This window comes from Salminus brasiliensis, chromosome 9 (assembly GCF_030463535.1).
Source record: "Salminus brasiliensis chromosome 9, fSalBra1.hap2, whole genome shotgun sequence".
Classification (NCBI taxonomy): Eukaryota; Metazoa; Chordata; class Actinopteri; order Characiformes; family Bryconidae; genus Salminus; species Salminus brasiliensis.
Window position 1 is genome coordinate 24,709,454 of NC_132886.1, and position 17,633 is coordinate 24,727,086.

Consider the following 17,633-nt stretch of genomic DNA (forward strand, 5'->3'; position numbering starts at 1 on the left):
GTGGGGTTTTTTTTATTAGAGAAACCGGGCTATCTGAAGTGGCAAAGCTGTGGAGCTGATATGAATCTTCATCATGGGGTGAGTAGGAACTTAATGGGAGCACTGCAGATTTGTTTTGCATACCTTTTTGTGACAAAGATGGAATGAAGGGATTACTTAATGACGTTTTAGTGTTTATATGTGTGTGTTTGAGTAAAGCCCAGGCCTGTATACATAATTGCGTGTGACCAATGTGAGAGTTAGGCCTTCCATAGGACCAGCAGCCCAGCGCTAACATATAGGAGCTGAACATTTGTCTGAACAGTTCTGACGGGAGGTATTTGGAATGCAAAACATATGAAAACAAGCCTCTCAGTATTTCACTGTTATCACAGCGCATTCACATCCTCGTGATTTACGCTCATACATGCTGGGTTCAGCAAGCCAAGCAAGGCTGGGTTTTCCTGACCTGCCTCAACACAGGCCTGCTGGTTCAGGGCTCCAGTTGTGTCTGATTTTTACTCGTAGCTTCAACTGTTCGCCAACATTTTGGTCTCCGTGTGGCAGCGTCTGCTTAACATGAAAGAGCATTGGTTATTAGTTGCACACATCATCACACAAGGCTAAAAAAGCTGGGCTCCCACGATAGCGGGCTTCACTCTAGGGAGGTCTAGGTCGTGAGAGTGTTTATGTCTGACTCAAAGGAACATTTGTTCCATCCTATTGCACTTAGTTCCGCACCCGCTTGCATTGACAACACACTGCGCTACTGCCAAGGCTTGTTATTCTTTCGATGCTCGCCTGTGTAGTATCATGTGCATCAAATACGCTGCATTGCGTTGCACAAGTGTGGAAAGATATGGATGTAAAATGTTTGTTGAATGCTGTAACAAGGATATGCCAAACGATAAATCGTTATTCCGTCTCAGCAAGTGTTCAGCGAGTGCCAACTCTTCTGTGTTCAACAGAAATCTAACAAACCTCACCTTTAGCCAATAGCAAACTTCCTTAAGCACCATTTACTATTTTCGAAGGTCCAAAACATAATGAATGACATACTAGCTAATGCAACTACATTTTGAATATGTTCTTATACTTTACATGTATTTCTATAAATACAGATGAGCCAAAACATTAAGACCTAATATGACCTAATACCTAATGTGTGTGCCACCAAAACAGCTCACTCTACAAGTCTTCTGAAGGTGTCCTGCGGTGTCTGCCACCATGACATTAGCATAAGATTAGCATAACTCCTGTCAGTTGCAAAGTGGATCGAACCACATCTGACACATCCCACAGGGGAACCGAACACATGTACCTGGCCATTCAAGTAATGCTAAAGAAAACAAGACACATCAGAGCAGGTAGCCTTCTTCCAAGGCTTGTGTCCCTGTGTTCTACTTGCAGGCATTTCACTTTTGATGGTGGACAGGGGTTAGTATGGGTACTCTGACTGGTTTGTTGTGAGGTATTACTCCCATAACCATCGTAAAATGTTTTAGACTTGTGTCACAGTAGCACTTCTGTCAGTTCAGTCCAGATCTGACAACTTTTGTTGCTCTCAAAAGTTACTTAGCATTACAGACAGCATGTAGTTGCTTAATGAATTTGCCAGGATGAGGATGTAAGAAAGGGTTTCTTCTGATGACTTGTCCATGAATGTCCATGAATGTCCATATTTGTGCAGGTGTCACTGCAGAGTGGTGCACTACAGCAGTACTAGAGTCTCAGAAAGTTATCTGGGTCTTCCAGACCTCAACATGACCTCAATTGGTTTTGTTAACTGACCTTTTATTAATTTCATAACAAACTGAAGAAACGGCTGTCTGAAACCTCTTTGATATTCTCCAGCTTTGTGGGCATAAATTGGTTGTGCTAGGTAGCTACTTCTGGCAGCCCTCAGCTGCTTATTGTTGGTACACGTTTTGAAGAGTATTCATAAGCATTGCAATTTAGCTGGCCTTTCTTAACAATGATTGTGAACAAGCCCTAGTCTTAACAAGCCTAGTAAAGTCTGAGTAAGAAAAAAAAACAACTCAAATCTGATGGAGGGGATCAAACATTTGCATGGTTCTTCTTTCCTGTAAAATTGTACAAAACTAAATTGTTGCTTAAATTGCTGGGTTAGAATTTGAAAGGAATGTTTTCTCTTGTGTCTTTAACTCTTCAACTTACTTAACTATACACACCAACAGACATTTATGACCGACCTTTTACTTCCAGTTCTAAAGGTTGCAAAATAGTCTGGTTAAAAAACTGTAATTGGTTCCTGGGTGCAGGTTCATTATAATATTGCAAGTTCATTTGCAAAATGGTTCTTAAAGAACCTTTCAATGGATTTTAGGTAACTAAATATGGCTCTTTGTTGATTTGTTCTGATGGCATCATTCCAAGTAAGTCCTTTTGGTGCCCTTGTTTTTAGGAGGGTAGATGGCTAACTGTCAGCTGTGTAAGCCTTCTATAAGTTGTGTTTCATGGTAACTTCTTTTAGACTGTCCAGACTTTTCTATGGCCTCAGTATGTCTCTCAGCTAACGTGCCTGCTTTGAGCTGTACATTAGCCTTCATATTATACACAGTGAGTTCTAGCCTTGCTCAAGGCTGGCAGATTTATTGACAGACTGCTCAGGATCAGTGGAGATGCCTGTGTTGTGTCTGCAGCCTGAAGGTCCATCCATGTTGTATTGCTTTGTTTTCATTCTTTCTATTGTGGCAAGGAAGATATTTTTCTGCAAAATAGATGACAACTGTGGTGAGGTATGAGAAACAGAGAAAATCCGATGAAAAACATGTCTCTTCAAAATGGTAACTTTTTAGGAGAAGGTAAAAATGGTCTCTGAATGGAAGTCAATGTAAAATCATTTAGAGGATTTAGATTGGTCTATTTGTCCAGCATTATTTACACACACATTGTACAGAACAGCTACAGGGTTCAAACCATGGAGAAAACTAAAAACGGCACATGTTTTTTTATTGGACAGCAGCGATATACTGTATGTGCCTGTTCTGCCTATCAGCCTCCGTCCATTCACCTTTAGGTTTTAAGCTGTATTTCTGTCTGAACTGCTTTTTGGGGCATAATACAGGCCAGCCAATCAGAACAGAGCTCAAGTGCATATATCAACCTGCTTTCACATTAAACATGGAAAAGTCACATGCTTTCAAACCCATTATTTTTAATGGGATGCACGACACGGATGCAGAATTTCACTGTACAGAGCTCAGAGGTATGTGCAGTGTTAAATGAAGTCCGCTGTAGCAGATGTGCGGGGTCATATACAGATCAAAACCAAGTCTGAACATGGCCAATAGGAGAACAGTGAATGTGTCTGGTAGTTCCCTCCAACATGGAAAAATAGCTAGTTTTAGCTAGTTTAGGCTAGTTTAGCTTTTGAACACAAGCTGTACAGCACCAGTCTGAAAACCTATCGTGATCTAACAAGAAAAGGTTCAGCATGAATGCCAATGTCGGCCCAAATTGGTCTTAGCAGCATTGAAACTGCTTTTAAAAAATGGCCTCTGGAATAAACTTGCAAGGGAAAAAAAATATATACATATCCCCTTATTAGGCCCTTATCTAATAAATCTAATACACTTACGTCTGATATACTGAGACTTTGTAGCTTAAAAAGCATTGAGATTAAGGTTTACACATTCAGATTCATTTGCTTATGGTTCATTTGACTTATATTCATTTGTTTGTATGGTTTCAGTGGTTAATATATTGTAGTGGTGTCATCGCTGCCCTGCATGTGACAAATGTGGGTTTAATTATCTGCCTGGTCAAGACCACCATGCTACAGATTTTTTGGGCAAAACTGTAGATCTGTCCCAAATTTTTCCCATTTCTAATATGTGTGAAGGTCTTCATTAAATACCATATTGAATCGGTATTAGTCCAAGTACACATCCCAGTGCAACATGCTGATGATGGTCTAGCATGAATGTTTCACAGTTCAGGAGCAGTGTTTTGGCATGGAGTGGTAATCACAGAGACCCCATTCTCACTATTACAGTCAGTGGAGCATCTGCTTGATTTTGAAGCTGTTATCTTTAGGTAAACTGGAAACATAAAACTGCTACATAGTGTTGTTTTAAGCAAAACCACAAACTGCAAGTGAGGACTTTGGGGCAGACTCTGTAACAAGAGGGTTTGCCAAATGCTATAAATGTAATGTAGTACTTTATTTACCTTACATTTGAGCAATATGTTTAGTTCAAGCTATTTCAGATTTCTAATTTTCATATTTCTTTTTTTTTCCCTTTGTAGCCTGTTTGGCTCTCTTTCTTGGTGTGTGAGTCGTTAGCTTTCCTTAGTTGTGTAGTTTCATCTTTCCTACCCTTGCATCCAACTTTATATAATAGGTGCCATGCCTAAAATGTGCATGAATGTGATCTATTGGTTTTGTTTAGAATAAACCATTTTTGGAACATTTTTGGGAGCATTTCAGCATTGCACCATTATCCTCTCAAACCAAAGCCTTGCTTTTCCAAATCCGTAACAAGATATGTCCATTTGAATGTCATATAAAAGGAGCATTTAACTGCGCCTTTAGTGGTAGAATCGGAAACCCTCATTCAGTTTGTGTCCTCATGGCAGATTTTGAAGTTACTGCCAAACTAATGGAGAAGTCATATGCTTTTCATCAGCAGAGAGAGAGAGTCTCTGTCCAGAAAGACAGCTATGAATTATATCTTAGTCCCCTCGAGGGGATCTAGAGCTTTCCTCTATTAGTATCTGGAGGTGCCTTTGTGATAATTGTGGACATGTGAGGTTTTCAATCTCTTTTTTTCCAGGTTTTATGAGTCATTAATTCCCTTAGGGGGAAATAGCAGCAGAGCCAAGTTCTCAACATGTTGATCTTCAATTTCCATTTCGGGATGTGAGTTATTCCAAGCCCTCGTTTCTAAAAATAACAGCGTGAAGGCAATGTGTAAAGAAGTATTTTAAAAAACGAGCCTTGGAAAAGGCTGAATTTCAAGATTCCAAATATTTATCTTCAGTTCTCTCTGAGGGCAGTGTAGATACAGAGTGAATCTGCTGTTCTCTTTCATATGAGAGCAGTGTAGCAGCAGTGTGAGTATTGTACTGCTGCTCCAGAATGTTTTGCTTCTCGTTTGAAGTTACTTTTTTGCCACATTTTGTTCTGACAGGGACAATATGTGAAAAGTACGTGTTTGGACACCTAATGCTCGGATTCCCAAAAGTAGGACACTGAAAATCAACTTCCAAGTTTATCCTCATGGCGCTTTATCCACTTTGTGTTGACAGCACAGAGACATCTGTGTTTTATTATGATATATCAAGCAGCAATATATTCATCATCAAGCAGGTTAATGCCAAAATCATTAGATTTCTCAAATGAAAAATCCAAAGCAGCATTTAGAATCAGAAGTTGAGATAAAGAGAGGCTGAAAAATGATCAGTATAGAAAACCCACAGGGATAGCATACATCTCTCTATATAGATACAGGAGCAGACTGTAGTCCATGTTTCTCTTCATACGTTGTTAGCCTCTTTTCGCCCTGTTCTTCAGTGGTCAGGACCCCACAGGACCCCCACAGAGCAGGCATTATTTGGGTGGTGGGTCATTTCCAGCACAGCAGTGCCACTGACAAAGTGGTGGTGTGTTTGCATGTGTTTTGCTGGTGTGAGTGGATCAGATACAGCAGTGCTGCTGCAGTCTGGAATTAGTGTTCCTATATGATAAGTGAAGCTGATGTAACGGGCTGAGTTCATTCCAAACCAGGGGTGGTCATGATATATATAGCTGAATTTGAAGGAGTATCGAAGGTTACACTCATATGGGTGTACCAGCTACAGGAAATCCTCATTAGAATTGTGGCTGAAAGATGAAACTGATGGACGGGGCTGCGGGCGGTTTGTAAAAGGAAATGCAGAACCCTGGTCATGAAGGACCTGCACTGATTTCTAGAAGTAATTCTTGCCTGAACGTGACTTAAACAAGCGTAAATCCAAAAATTCTGCACATTATAATTTTATAGCACATATACATACATATTTATGAAATAAATCATATCATATTTAATTTGCTAGAGCAAGAAGTGTTACAACTTTACTTTTCCATCTTTTGACAAGCCATTAGAATCCTCCTAGAATAACTTTGTGAAAGAGCACCAGATGCCCTCACTTCTACATTTTATGAATGCACTGAGCAGCTGCTCCAGGTGTTAGACGGTCAAGAGATCTACCTGCTCATCTCTGGTTGACAATGTTAGCAATATTTCAGCAAAAGAGATGTATGCTGCCCGTGGCTGATCCCCCGCTGCTCCCTGGGCTCGGTCACTGCCGCCTGTCCATTGTCACCCCATATATCAGCTGAGTTGAGGCCACAGCAAAGTAATTCAGCCTGCAGCCTCAATCTGGGGCACCAGATGCCCCTGTGCTTCAAAGGAATAAGAGGACGTGTGTGCTTTTGACATTCTATTACAATAGAAATGATTCATGCATGCATGATTCATTTGTTTAATGGATAGCATATTAGTAGTGTCACTTTCAGTTTTCTGGTTATTTGTTGTGCTCCAGGTGGGGCAGATTGGTACCAAGACATTCTAGATTGTTTTGTTGACATTGAAGGGCACTTTACCAATGCCATTTAGTATTCATTGTCACCCACACAACCTCCTGGAATGGACACCAGGTGGTAAATGGACAGCCTCAATAGATACTTGTGTTTGTTGTTGGTAATGTCACAGTCCTTCCAGGAATGCTTTAACCTAATTAGCTTTGAGAGCTGCAGCCTAGGGCCCTGACAACCACATCGACAAGATTTACAATAACATGGAATTCCAGACTTTTAATTGGTATATGTACTAGACAGCCAAACAGTTACCTAACTATGAGAAATATGCATGAAGTGTGATCTCTTTAAAGATGCTACCTCTGCTGCGTTCTCTTCACTGGCTTCCTGTAGCTGCCCACATCAGATTCAAAATCTGACGCTGGTCTACAAAGGCCAAGCATGGACCAGTCCTTCTGTACTTGATGGCAATGGTCAAAAGCTGATCTGTACCAACAGTATGGCTTGGCATGACCCACCATCCTTTAAGATCCACGGAAGACAAGCATTCATGCTTTTTACTGTCCTGGCACCAAAGGGGTGGAGCAAACTTGGGGGTGTCCGAAAGGCAGAGTCGCTCGCTGTGTTCAAACGCAGACCCACCTCTTCCAAGAGTACTTTGGTGAAGTGTAGTGCCAAGTATTGTGGTCACCATGCTGACTTTTGTATTTAGTAAAATCTAAGCTTATTCAAAGTCTATACAAACTAGCTAAGGATATTTTCTGAGTAAATGGTGAAGCACTTTTGTAAATGCTCTGGGTAAGAGCGTAAGAGCGTCTGCTAAATTTCTTAAATGTAAATGTAAATGTGATAATCAGCTCAGACAACTAAAATGTAGAATCTATTTTGGGGCTATTTTAACAATTTGTGCATTAAATAAAATTAATTTCAAAGTCTGACAATCAACAGGGAATATTATCTCTGTCAGTAGTGGATTCATTTGATATTTCCTGACACAGGCAAACAGTATACAGCTGTTAGCTAACTACCTATATAACAGGCTAATCATGTACGTACAGGAGGCTTACTTTTTTCTTGACTGACCAGTGGACTACTTGCACAGTGTATAATGACAAATATACCCTTTCTGAACAACGTGTCCCAGATAGCAGGCAATTCTGGGTCAAGTCTACGGCCCAGTTAAGACACTTACGGGTCACTTATGGCAATGGATGTAAAACCCACATTTGTGGTTATTCATGACATTTGAACTGTGGGTCATACACTGGTGGGAGGACTTTCTAAAAATGAGAGTTAGTGATGTTTATTGTCTAGCAAAAGTGATCAGTAAAGCTCATTCGTTGTTGCTGTTGAAGTTCTTTAACTTTTTTTACATTTCAATCAGTTAGCTGCCATGCTGCAGGTTAATGAAGCCCTTTAGTATGAAGAACATGACGGAATCTCAGTAGTCACTTTCCCTGAAACTTCCCTTGCTCTTAAACTGTGTGGCTTCTGCATCTTTCTTCACTGAACAGTAGGGACAAGCTTACACACTTTCCAGGAGAGTTTGTGTTTGAAATGGAGAAACAAAATAAGTATAGGCACAAAATAACATGAGTAGCACAAAACTAAAGGCAAACTGGCTTCATTAAGTAACTGACATGTGCCAGGCTAATATGTCTGTGGTAGCTAATAGAACAATGTTGGCTAGTTTCACATATATTCACCCGGGACATGAAGTGACAGTCTATCTGGGCTTACAGAAATACACATATTCACCCTCATAAATACACACACACACACACACACACACACAATTTTAGAGTAACCAATTCACCTGATCTCCATGTTTTTGGACTGTGGGAGGAAACCAGAGTCCCTGGAGGAAACCCACACAGACATGGAGAGAACATGGAAACTCCACCTGAGAAGCAAATGTGCTAACCACCAGGCCACCATGTGGTCCAAAGAATGGATGGATGGATGGACGGATGGAAGTGTGAGATGATATACTAGAACAAGGATAGTGGCTGACATGCTAGCTGGACGTAAACAGACACATGGATCAGTGTCCAGTTACACTGTGCAAGTGAACCATTGCTCTGTTGCTGAATCAGTTCTCTCTCCCCTCCGTCATGGACATTTACACTGCCCGCTGCATCCGCAAAGCAACCAGCATTGTGGATGACTCCACCCACCCTTCACACAGACTGTTCTCCCTCCTGCCATCAGGAAGAAGGTACCACAGCATCCGGTCCAACACGACCAGACTCTGCAACAGCTTCTTCCCCAAGCCATCAGACTTCTCAACGCAACTCAACTTCTGAACTGATGTCTTTTCTGTTACATGCTCACACATACTCTCTCTCTCTCCAACCACTTACCCCAGATAATATGGGAAGCATTTTTGCACAAAGCATTTTGAACAAATAACTTTACTACCTCACTGGACTCAATATTTATTACACACTGCATAATTTGTACACCACCCCAATTATCTATTATTCTCTGTCTTAGTTGTGTTGTCTGTCTGCACTTGTATTGTGTTGCACTTGTGTTTTGTATGCACTGTGGCTATGTTGCGCCATGGTCCTGGAGGAACGTTGTTTCGTTTCACTGTGTACTCTGTATGTAGTTGAAATGACAATAAAACCCACTTGACTTGACTTGAAGCACTTCTTCACTGATTGTTCTATACCGCCTTAAATGTATTAGTGCTGTAGGTATACTAGTTATACCATTTAAGATGGAATACAAAATCTGAATACTAACCAAGAATCAGACATTGAATTGACAGTTGTGGCTCTGTTGTGCTTGAGTGTTAGTCAACTAAGAGACCAAGCCACCAAAAACTCTCGATATTCCTGAAGGGCAACATCAGGTTGAAAGGATTTAATAAAAAGTTTAGGGGACCAGATGCAGTGGGCTGTTTAATGTAAGATATTGAGAGAGAAAATGTAAAATGTGGCATGTACAAAAGTTATGGCACATTTTATTTGTTGCGTTGTTTTCCACCAATGTTATATTCAGTTAATGAATAGTAAAATTGAAAGTGTGCTCTAAGCCCAATATTGCCATGAGAAATCTGACACATATGGCCACAAATGGATAAAAGTATTGGGACACATGCAGTGGTATTAAAAAAAGAGTTTTTTGGAGTAACTGTCTCTACTGTCCAGAGGCTTTCTACAAAATTTTAGAAAATTTCTGTAAGGATTTTTTTACATTCAGCGACAAAAGCGCTAGTTAGGTCAGGATGTTGGATAATCGCCGCCCCATTTCATCCACAACTCATTTCAACAGTATTGGCTGGAGCACCGTCCATCATTCCAGAGAACACAGTTCCACTGCTCCAAAGTTCAATGCTGGGGGGGGCTTTATACCTCTCTAGCCCAAGCCTGGCATTAGGCATGGTGCCAGTAGGTTCAGATTCATCTGTTCCAGAAGGTCCTATTCTATTGATAACACTTCACTACAGGGACTAGACAAGCAGTATGAATGCATTTGCATGTGTCAGCAACTGGTGCAACTTGATGTAACTGAATGCATTAATTTGAAGGGGTGTCCACTAACATTTGTAGTTGTAGTTATTTTAGCAGTTCAAAAGGATGTTGAAACACAGTATATTGACTGTAAGTATGAACCGTTTAGTCTAAGAATCCTATGGTTATTGGTTGTTACACACATTGTTAAAACACGTTTCTCTTTCTCTGATTACAGAAAAGTGAATTAAATATCTTGGGCATACTCCAATCCCACATTTTCACACTTAAAACACTAAAACACATTAATTTTGCTTGGATACAATGGATTTAAAATGGCTCTGAATTATTATTTTTTTTGCTATCGTGCCTAGACTGACATCTAAAGAGTTCTGGAGAAAAGCCTGCTTTATACTACATGGAAAAATATGAGAGAAATCTAACCTTTAACTGTCTGGATTATTCACATCCCTGCATTTAGTACTTTGTGCACCCTGCCATTGCCAGAATAAACATCACTGTCTCTTCACTTATAATACTGAATAAGCTGAAATCCTATGAAAGATATAATGGAATCTGAGATCATACAAAATTTCCCCAGATGCCTAATAATTCTTGCTCATTGCTTGTAAACTCTCCCACAGTCTTTCGATTGGGTTTAGGTCAGGGGACTGACATGGCTAGAGCCAAAGTTAAATGCTATGGTCAGTGGATGGATTTTTGCATGCTGTCTGGCTGGAAGATACAGTCATGACCCAGTTTTAGCCTTCTGGAGAAAGCAACCATATTTTGATAGACTCCATGATTCCTTGAAGTCTAACACAATTCCCATGGCATTTAAAATTAAAACTGCCCCACGCCACAACAGACCCATCACCATGATTTACTGTTTTCATATGCCTCTCATCTGATCATAGAGCTGAGTTACATTTACATTACATTTACATTTACGGCATTTAGCTGACGCTTAATGACGACTTACAAGGTTACTCATATTACAGAGTTTGGTTAATGTAGTGTTAGGAGTCTTTCCCAAGGACTCTTATTGGTGTAGCACGGAATAGTCACCCAGACCGGTAATTGAACATGGTGTGGTAGTTCACTGGCAGGTAGTGGTGCTATCTGTTGCGCCACACCAACCACAGAAAGTGGTTCAAGTTCAATTTGAAGTCCCAGTGTTGTATAATAATTATGGGATAATCACAGCAGAAGAGTCCTTCTGGTAAGCCTTGCAAATAGTTCATTGCCCTAAGTGTTTCTCCCTAAACTATCCTATACATATTATATCCTCTATGTATTTAAAATATATGTATGTACTCGTTCAGGCAGGTTCAGCACAGCTCCAGTTTTTTGAAACCTACTGATTATTTGCCTTATAGTGAAGTAGCTCATAAATGATTCTCACTACATGGTGTTTACAATATTAGACACTCCCAAACTGCCAAAAGCATCTATCCAGCACAGTCATACTTTCTGTTAAGAAGCATTATCATATTGTTTTCATTTCTGGGCTAAAGTATTATAATTTATGATGCAACACCTGAAACTGCCTTAAAACCTTGATGCACAGCCCATTAAAGTCATTGCTAGATTTCAAATCAAATCACAGTTAATGCGTCACATATACCTGCAATCAAAATTATTCAACCTCATTGCAAATTAGGTTTATTAGCAACATTTACAAACTTTCAGCTGTTTGCATTAAACCAATAAAACAAGAACAATTGGTACATCCCTGAAGCTTCACTGCAATACCATAATCATATTAGATCTTCTGTTGTTTAGAACATAGGTTCTAAAATCTAAGGGGAGATGATGCCCCAGAGGAGTCCAAAATTGAAGTGTTGCCAGGCAACAGACAGTCTTCTCACAGTTTCACATCCTCCAACCTAGCATAATGCCCTTGAAAATTCAATAAATGACAGAACAAGAGTAGTACCCATAGATAGTAACTGATTATTAATGATTGACACACAGATACACCAAAATATTCAATGCAATGTTTTTGACCACTTGCTGTGAATAATGTTAAGTAATGTTCAGGCCTTCTTCTCAAACACAATCTGTGTCAGGGGCAAGTGGAAAACTCTCCTAAACACAAGAATGAGGCTCATTTACTCAGTCTGTCACATTATTCAGATTCACTCTATGCCTAGTTTTGCTGTTGTTCTTGTGCAGATGTCTTGTGCAGATGCAAAACAATGCTCATGAGGTTTATGCTTTGATTGTTTGAAACATAAGAGCACAGGGACCAAAGCAGTTAGGTTGTCTGAGGGTAAAGACAGACAGTTCTAACACAGTGACAGTGAGCATTGCTGTTCTTTCCACTCACTAGTGGGTTGGACTGTTTGCACTGCATGAAGTAGTTGCTCACTGGAATACCTGTGAAAGCATTCGATTATAAAACCAATGTCCAACATCCAGTTTCAGAAGAGGAACTTAGGAACAATAAGGAACAGAGAGCTTTGGGGATACTGTAGTGAACAGTGTACACAAGACTGATTAAATATAAACAAAGCTATAATATCACACATTATTTTCTGCAAATCCTAATTCACAGATCTAGCCTTTCATAATGTAAAGCGTCTGAAAGTATCATAGGTCTCTACATCTGAGATGTTCTCGGGTCATCTTGCATTCCCAGTTTTTCTATTATACTTAGGCCAGGAAACTGTGAGAGCCATTCCACAAGCTTCAGTTTGTATCTCATCAGGTAGTCAGTGGTGGTTTTGAGGTATAGTTGAGGAGCCATTAGCTATTTTAAAAGCCATCCTCATTAGGTTTCAGGTTTTTTCAGACTTTAGACAGTCTTTAAACAGATACTTTGACATTGACATTTTGTGGAATCTATGCTTTCTTACACCTGTGCAATATTGCCAATGCTACTGGCAGCAACACAACCCCAAAACATTATAGATCTGCCCTATGCTTCACAGTTGGCAAGGTGTTCTTTTCATGTAATGCCATTCCTTTTTTCTCCAAATGCACCTTTGCTGATTGTGGCTAAAGAGTTTTATTTTGACAGCACTTATTTTTAAAACTTATCAGGCATGTATAGGCTTGAAGATTCTGTAGTGGACTTCAAACGTTGACTTTTGTGGTGAGGCGCAGGTAATGTTTACATCTTATGACTCTTCAGAAATTATGTTTGTGAAAACAGTGCTGCACGGTGGAACAGTGCACCAACTTTTTGCCGCTTTTTTGCAGATTCTTGGAAGTCTCATATGGTTTTGATTTGCTTTTGTCTTACAATTATACAAGCAGATCTCTCAGAAAGTTCACCGGTCTGGACTGAAATGAAAGAAGGGCTTCTGTCCCTGAAGGGCCCAAGTCACTGAAATAATTACTGATAGTTACAACCTGTGGGATGTGCTGGAACAACGACTCCAATCTTGGAGCCAGATACTACAGAGCACATTTAAGGGTCTTGTACAGTGAGCTGCTTTGGCAGCACATGGGATACTGACAGCATATTAGGCAGATGGTTATAATCTCACCATGTTTTGGCTAATCAGTAGGGGTGTAGGAAAATGCGTAATGAGCGCATTGATATCGATGCTTGCTCAAGATGAATCGATACTTGCTCAAAGTCAGATGAGTAAAATAAATGTATTTATTATATTATATATATTATATATAACAGGTCACTAGAGCTACTTTGTATTCATTGGAAGGAAGAAAACAGAGGTCAAGCTCAGGTAACTGATAATATACAGTGAGCTAAAGGGCTGAAAATAGTTGAAGTTATTACCTTTGGCCGACAGATGAGTTCCAGATGGACTTCCATTGTTAGCATAAGCCTGTTTTTTTTTTTCAATTTATGCTGTGTTATAGCTGAGATGATGATCATAAATCTATGGGATTATAGAGGGTCTGACAAGCTTCTTTCATGAAAGATGAAATACAGTCCATTGTACAAAGTCCACTATCAATGATACCATTGCCATTAAAACACCATAAAAGAAGTACAGCAAGTAGCAATATTCCAGTGCGTAGTGTCAACTTTTAGAGTTTGGCCAGATATATCCCTTAACCTTTTAATAGGAACAGTAGATATAGTAGAATAAAGACCACCCACTAAGCATACCATGCTAAGGCCATGGCAATGTTAATGTCAAAATAATAAAAAAAAATTGCCTCTTCTAGGCTGTCCGGCAAAAATGTACTGGCAGGTTATTCTAAGGATAGACATTTATGGCATTTGGCTGATGCTCTAATCCAGAGCAATTTATATTTGAATCATGTTAAACAGGTAGGCAGGTAGTTACTGCCAAATGTCTCTTAATGAGGTATCATGACGTGTTTGCCCAGCTGGGGAAATCTAGGAAAATCTGGGAGTCTACCACAGAAAAAGCTAGTGTCCAACCACTCCAACCACTGATTGTCCAGTGACAATTAATGCATTGTTGTAAATGGTGCCAGTCTGACTCTGACCTCCCATTACGACCTCCTAAGTAACTCTGCATGTTAGTGCTATTACCATATAACAGATCACTGCATACTGCACACTACTGACAGCCCACTAATCCTTTATATTGTGTATGGAACATTGTCTGCTCTGGGTTTATGTCTATTGGCTAGGTTGTATGTACTGTATAATATAGTCTGTGTTGTACAATGATGTATGTATGACAGTGTGTATCATAACAGGTATGCTCTGTGCACTTTGAAGGTGTAATCTGTACATCTTATATTGTATATTTAGGGTAGTGTGAATTATAGTGTGTACAGAATGGAAATAATAATGTGTATACATTATTTAACTGAAGATATTCACTCACTGTCACTCTTATGCAAGCATGACATGACCATAAAAGTGGTTTGATTTGATTATAGATATCAAGGCCTTATCACAGGTATGTCCAGTCCCAAGTCCAGACATCAATTGTCAGATTGGTAATAGATTGAGGAGCAGTTATGAGCTGTGGTGCTATACACTTCTGATAGCACTTTGCCAGTGCCAGTTTGGCTCTGGTTATGTGCAGCACTGAAATGTAAGGTTGAGGTTGCACTATAAACATTGTAGGCCACTGTAATTGCTGCCCAAATGCAAAATATGGCCATTTTCATTTTTTCTTCTTTTACTTGCTGAAAGTTGGTCTAAGCTGGTATTTGCTTTTCAAGGTAGTTTAAAAGCTGATCATCCAGGTAAAAACACACCCAATGCTGAGAAGCCAGCTGGATTAAAATAGTAATTAAACAACTTAGCTCAGCATTACCAACTTCACCAAACAAAGTAGGTAAAAATTGGTTGACTAGTTTGATGAAGATATTAGACCAATTTAGTCATAAAGCTGGTCATAATGGTGGAACAGCATGGTCAGGCTGGTCATACTGGTCAATCAGGGTTGTCTTGCTGGTCAGCCAGCTTGGTGTGGCACAACAGATAACGCCAGTACCTGCGAGTGAGCTACCACACCATGTGGAAGTCCAGGGTTCAATTGCTGGTCTGGGTGACTGTGCTGCCCTACACTAATAAGAGTCCTTGAGCTCCTAACACTACATTGGCCCTGCCTCTGTGATATGAGTAACCATGTAAATCTTGCTCTGGATAAGAACTTCAGCTAAAAGCCGTAAATGCATGCTGATTTGGTCATGCATGATCAAGAACTAAACTTGTTGAACGTCTTGATCTGGTCAACCAGCTTGTGCTGGCAAGGCTGTTTTTTTTCACTGTAAAGTAAAAATCATGGATATTACCCCAGAGCAGCAATATAATGAAGCACAGTTTTTACGTGAAGAACAGAAAAGGTGTTTTAACGCCATTCTACAACAGCTAACAACACCATTATGTTTTACATAGCGTCAAATGACGAGGTTTTCATTGTGTAAAAATGTTTTATGTGAAGAATAGAACAAAAGCCTATAAACAGTAAATGTGGTGTTTAAAAAAAAAAGACAAAACATCATGACTGTGGTGGAGGTTTCCATCTTTCTCTCGAAATAGCCTTCACTGTTTACCTTCCTGGTTGTTCCATTGTGAAAAGAAAGTATACTTAAGAGTACTAAAAGTAGATTTTATTAGGTAAAGGGAACAGTTTTTGATTGCAATTGATTGGCCACATGGTGTTACACCTACCAACTATTACAAAGTCCAGATTTGAAAACCTCTGTCAGACTTGATTCAGAATGGTCGCTTAAGCATTCAGTCAATATGAAGCCAAACTCAGCAGCAGTACAGACACAGCCACACTAAGGCCAGGCAACTACAACACTGCATAGATTGAAAGTGAACACATAGGGGAAGGTAGCCTGAGGGAAATGACTACACCTTGATGGTGAGTAAATTGGGGGGAAAAAATCCCAGTATGCAAATTGGTGGTGTCAAAAGGAAAGTTGTGTTTCACTCAAATAGGTTGTATTCCACACACAAACCAACTGCATATTATGAGCTGACTCAGTTACTGCAATTCAATATGGAGGAAATGACTAATTCCAACATCAGTGCAGTTTTTGATTTTTTGTGTGTGTGCTGTTTTAAGCTTGCATGAGCCAATTACTGTCCATTTGCCAATGGCAACCAAATAAACTCAAGTGTACTAATTCTATGTGACATTTCAAGTGGATTACTGTAGAAGTTGTTTTTAATACACAAAAGTATTAAGAAGTATATTAAATATAATTTAACTAATTTGTAACCAAACCCATACTTCATAGTAATGTTTTACATTTTGTGTATATAAAACATACATAATGTACTAAATTGTATATTTTAAGTGTGATCAAATTTGACTTGCAAGTATTTGATGGAAGCAAATGTATTTTTAACATATTTTTAAGTAAATACATTGTTAAACAAACACATTGTTAGTTTATTTACAACATACTTTTTTACAACAGACAAATCTCAAAGTGCATTTTTTCACTAATGTGAACATGTACCCCAAAGAGCCACAGCTCGGAGACTTAAGACTCAACTCAGACTCAAAGACTTCCCCAGAGACATAAGACTTGACTCAGGGGCCTAACAGTGGTCTAAACCCAGGTATCAAACCCTGTCATCCCAGAGACTTCACAACTACTCACCACCCCAGAGACTCAAGACTCAACTTGAACTTGCATCCCAGAGACTTCCCCCCCTACTCACACCCCAGAGAATTAAGACTTAACTTGGACACTTGGACTCCCGAGAGAAGAACCCAGGTATCAAACCCTTTTATCAATAACCCTGTGCTCTAACCACTGAGCCACCAGTGACACAGCAAAAAAGACTCAAAAGATTCACACCCCAGAGACTCAAGACTGACTCTGACTCACACCTCAGAGACTTTACTCCTACTCACACCCCAGAGACTCAAGACTGACTCTGACTCACACCTCAGAGACTTTACTCCTACTCACACCCCAGAGACTCAAGACTGACTCTGACTCACACCTCAGAGACTTTACTCCTACTCACACCCCAGAGACTCAAGACTGACTCTGACTCACATCTCAGAGACTCAAGACTGACTCTGACTTACACCTCAGAGACTTTACTCCTACTCACACCCCAGAGACTCAAGACTGACTCTGACTCACACCTCAGAGACTTCACTCCTACTCACACCCCAGAGACTCAAGACTGACTCTGACTCACACCTCAGAGACTTTACTCCTACTCACACCCCAGAGACTCAAGATTGACTCTGACTCGCATCCCAGAGACT

General features: G+C 39.9%; 1 protein-coding gene across 1 annotated transcript in view; it reads left to right on the forward strand.

Annotated features, from left to right (window-relative positions):
* Window positions 1–17,633, forward strand: part of pde5ab (phosphodiesterase 5A, cGMP-specific, b) — a 65,970-nt gene continuing 48,337 nt past the window's right edge. The window contains exon 1 of the mRNA XM_072686890.1: window positions 1–78. Within this exon, the coding sequence (XP_072542991.1) occupies window positions 74–78 (5 nt within the window). The 5' untranslated portion in view covers window positions 1–73. The remainder of the gene's footprint in view (window positions 79–17,633) is intronic.